Below are 4,563 nucleotides of genomic sequence, written 5' to 3' on the forward strand. Positions count from 1 at the left end.
TCTTTAGGCTTCCAGGGATCCTGTGAATTTTACAATAGCTGCATATGAATTTCTGTGGTCTGAGGTTTGCTCAAGGCCCAGGCTCTCTTTGGTTACTATGGAAACCTTCCCTCCCAACCAGCTGCCATTTCCTTTATTCCTGGCAAAGAGTGAGTCTTAAACCTCTTAGATATCCCACAAGCAGATTCAAGATCAAGAACACACACACACACACACACACACACACAACCATGAACAACTTGTTAAATAAATAAATAACTTGTTGATTCCCTACATGGGAAGCCACGTGCAACAAAAGAAACTTTCCTGGACATCACCATACACAGGTCCACTAAGATCCACTAAAGCTTCACTTCATCCTGGCTTTAAGGAGTGGGGATTCGACTCTGCATCTCTACATCTGTGAATTGAGGAACACTTTCTGTGCTCTCAGAAGTGATGGGTGAGATGACATGTTTAAGCCGAAGGAGCATTGTGAAGAGCAGGATGAGGAGAATGGCTAGGAGGCTCAGGAATAGGCCCACATACATGTAGAGGTTGGAATACTTATCAGAAGTGTTATCAACCTCTGTTGCCAGGGTGGGGAAATGGGCCCGGCCAGTGAGATTTCCATGGTACTTGAAATGCACCTCAGTCATCACTCAAGACTTCAGTTGGTACCTGTTTCTATTTGCTTTCTATTGCCCTTGAGGCATTCCACAGTCACTTAGACAGTCTCTGAGTATACTGGAGGTGTTCTAACAGTCTCATGCAAAGTAATCACGACCCGAACCAAGTCAAGTAGTGAGCAAGCAAGAAAATGGTGATGTTCTAATTTGGCAATTGCCACACTCTGTCTTCCAGCACAGCACCCCTCTCCTACATAGGTTTTATCAGAAATGCTTAATCATTAAAAAAATAATATATAAATAAGTCTTTTATTTTCCACAGATTAAAATAAATATGGCAAAACTGCTTTATAATACTGGCATGGGGACAAGAATTTCTGCATATTAAATCAGATTTATACTCTGTTTGGATAGAGGGAGAAAGGATTTCTGTTTTATGTATAGCTCATCTAAATATGCACACTAATTATGTGGATTTAATTGGGTTCTTCTGTGAGGAGACTTTCTAAAGCTTTTATATGTTTCAGCCTCAGCATACTGACTTTTCACCCTTCTTGTATTTCTGAATCTCCCCTAAGGATATAGCTTGTGAGGTTCCTGCCCAGCTGCCACAGCTCTAGGGCTGGAAGTCTAGAGGATGTGTGTTGACGTCCCTCACTGTAGGCTGGAGGGAAAGTGTTGTCAGACCTGGGAATTCTCAGAAGGAGGAGGTCTCGGAGTTGCTGACAGCAGTATGTCTAGGCTCAGAAGATTTGATTCTTAAGATTCTTCAACAGATTTATATTCCTGAAAATAAAAATCAGAAATAAAAGATTCAGGTATCTAAGAGAAACAGATGGTGATTTCTTGTGAAATACAAATTAATGGATATATTGCAAAATGTTTGCTAAAGGAGGATTTGTTTTAAAAGGATATTCTGAGTTTTCAATTTGAATGCTTCTTTCTGTGTGGTAAATGGCTATTAAAGAAAAGAAAAATTCAGATCACTGAACTGCAGCTAATAACTAGGCTTGATTAGGAGAGTGTTTTACAAACTAATTGATCGTAAGATTTACCTGAGATAATAAAATATAGACCAAGGGCCCCAACGTAGACTTTCTAACTATAATCTCCACAGTGGGGGAAAGTACTCTAGAGACTCAGATTTTATTGGAATGGGGTGGGTTCAAAACACTGGTATTTTTTTAATGTTTTTTTTTTTTTTAATTTATCTCTAGGAGAGAGAGAGAGAGACAGCATGAGCAGGGGAGGGTCAGAGAGAGAGGGAGACACAAAATTGGAAACAGGCTCCAGGCTCTGAGCTGTCAGCATAGAGCCCGATGCGGGGCTCAAACCCACGCACCACGAGATCATGACCTAAGCGAAAGTCGGACGCTTAACCGACTAAGCCACCCAGGCGCCCCAAAACACTGGTATTTTTTAAAGTTTATTTATTTATTTTGAGACAGAGACAGTGTGAGTGGGGGAGGGACAGAGAGAGAGAGAGGAGAGAGAGAGAGAATCCCAAGCAGGCTCTGCCTTACCAGCACAGAGCTGAATGCAGGACTCAAACCCACAAACCATGAGATCATGACCTGAACTGAGATCAAGAGTCAGACACTTAACCAACTGAGCCACCTAGGCACCCCAAATACTGATAGTTTTTAAAAGCACACAAGTGGCTCTCAAGTGTAGCCAGAACGAGAATCACTGCTTTGGCTTACCCAGGAAATTCTAGCATTAAAATAAAGGGGGTTTAGGGGCACCTTCCTGGCTCAGTCTGTAGAGCATGCGACTCTTGATCTCCAGGTCATGACTTCAAACCCCACATTGGGCACAGAGCCTACTTTAAAAAAATAATAAAATAAATAAGACCTAAATCTAAGGAATCATTTTTCAAACTCTAGGTCCTGGTGCCATAGGTCACTTTAACAAATCATAGAATTTTTAGGAATGCAGGCTTCCCCTAATTTTGTTTTTATGGTCTTTCTCTCTCATTTAAGTATGTGGAGGGAGAATATACTATTTTTTCAGTGTTTGTAGATCTGAAAGAATCGAGAGGGTATGTCTGTTCTGAGCAAATAATTGTTTCTTTCATTGTTGGCAAAGACAGAACCTTGTCATTATTGGCAAAAACATTCTAGTGTGTAAATAGGGTCAACTATTTACTGCTGAAGTCTTCCAAAAATAATTTAGCTTGTCATTGTGAACATGAATTTTGAATATGGGTGACTAAAATAAACAAAATAAACCTCCATCACCCGTCAAACTTCTATGTGCACTGATAGCAGAGAGCTGACAATGTAGCCTAGTTCTGTCTCTTGTTAACATACAAGGCCCCCTGGGGCCCTACTTTAAAAAAAAAGTATTTAAAAAACTATTTAAGGGGTGCCTGGATGGCTCAATTGGTTAAGCGTTCTACTTCAGCTCAGGTCATGATCTCACAGTTCATGAGTTCAAACCTGGCGTCGGTTTCTGTGCTGACAGCTCGGAGCTCTGAGCCTGGAGCCTGCTTTGGATTCTGTGTCTCCCTCTCTCTCTGCCCCTCCCCCTCTCTTCTCTCTCTCTCTCTCTCTCTCTCTCTCTCTTTCTCAAAAATAAGTAAACCTTAACAACAATTTTAAAGAAAAAAACTATTTAAAACAGTATTATGGGGTGAACTGTGTCTCCCCCAAAGATGTTGACATCCTACCACCTGGTACCTGTGAATGTGACCTCCCTTGGACATAGGGTCTTGTGCTTCAGTTAAAATGAGGTTATTAAGTTAGCCCTCATCCAATATTATTGGTGTCCTTATCAGAAGGGAAGACAGAAACAGAGATTGGAGTGCTGCATCTACAAGCCAAGGAATGCCAGGGACTGTCAGCAAACTCCAGAAGCTAGAAGAGCCAAGGAAAGACTTTACCCTATAGGTTGCAGAGAGAACATGGCCCTACTGATGCCTTGATTTCAAATTTGTAGCCTCCAGACCTAAGAGAATATATTGCTGTTGTTCGAAGCCACCTAGTTTGTGGTACTTTGTTTATGGCAGTCCTAGGAAACGAGTACACAGAGTAATCACCCAGAGTCTCTAGTGTTTTGGAACCTTTGGGGCAGTGTTTCTCAATATGGTCCCAGGAAGTCCCTTCATCAGAATCACCTGGAGATGCCAATTACAAATGCAGATTTCTAGGTCCTTTCCCTTGCTTTTTATTTTATTTTATTAAAAAAAATTTTTTTTAATTTATTTCTGGGAGAGAGAGAGAGAGAGAGAGACAGCGTGAGCAGGAGAGGGTCAGAGAGAGAGGGAGACACAGACTCTGAAATAGGCCCCAGGCTCTGAGCTGGCAGTCAGCACAGAGCCCGACGCGGGGCTCGAACCCACGAACCGCGAGATCATGACCTAAGCGAAAGTCGGACGCTTAACCGACTAAGCCACCCAGGCGCCCCCCTTGCTTTTTATATCAGTATCTCTAGGTATCGATAAGACCCCGAAATCTGTCCTTTGTGACAAGCCAGCCACTTATAATTTCTAAGCACACTCTGCAAGGAATGGTTTCTAGTCACTTGGTGCCCTCAGGATCACTTATAAAGCTTTTTGAAAATGTATGTACCCAGGTCCTCCCTCCAGAGGCTCTGATTAGTATGTCTGCATGGGGGCATGAACATCTGTAATGCTTTAAGCTCTACAGGTGATTTTGATATGCAGCCAGGGCTGAGAAACACCACTCTACAAATGCAAAGAGCACTTCAGGTTCTGGACTCTGACAATCCTGGGCAGCCCACAGAGAAGCATCACTTTTTCACCTGCCCTCCAAGAGAGAAGTGGAAGGAAGTTAACTCACTCACTGTTAGTGCAAGTCAAGTGTGAGATGCCTCTCTAGCTTTAGAGTAACTCAAGTACAGAGTTAGATAAATCATACTCCTTGGTTTATGACATATTGCCATCATGGGTGCATCCAGGGCCTCTTTTTAATTTTTTTTAAAGTTTATTTAT

General features: G+C 42.1%; 1 protein-coding gene across 1 annotated transcript; it reads right to left on the reverse strand.

Annotated features, from left to right (window-relative positions):
- Positions 1-365: 365 nt before the first annotated feature.
- On the reverse strand, positions 366-638 carry SERTM2 (serine rich and transmembrane domain containing 2). Its single transcript, XM_039247424.1, has one exon. The coding sequence runs from the start codon at positions 636-638 to the stop codon at positions 366-368; it is 273 nt and encodes a 90-aa protein (XP_039103355.1).
- Positions 639-4,563: the final 3,925 nt, after the last annotated feature.

This window comes from Hyaena hyaena, unplaced genomic scaffold (assembly GCF_003009895.1).
Source record: "Hyaena hyaena isolate Hyena2069 unplaced genomic scaffold, ASM300989v1 scaffold_297, whole genome shotgun sequence".
In the NCBI taxonomy this organism is placed as follows: domain Eukaryota; kingdom Metazoa; phylum Chordata; class Mammalia; order Carnivora; family Hyaenidae; genus Hyaena; species Hyaena hyaena.

Coding starts and splice junctions, on each gene's coding strand:
- SERTM2 (XM_039247424.1), bottom strand. CDS start 638: ATGACTGAGGTGCATTTCAAGTACCATGGAAATCTCACTGGCCGGGCC.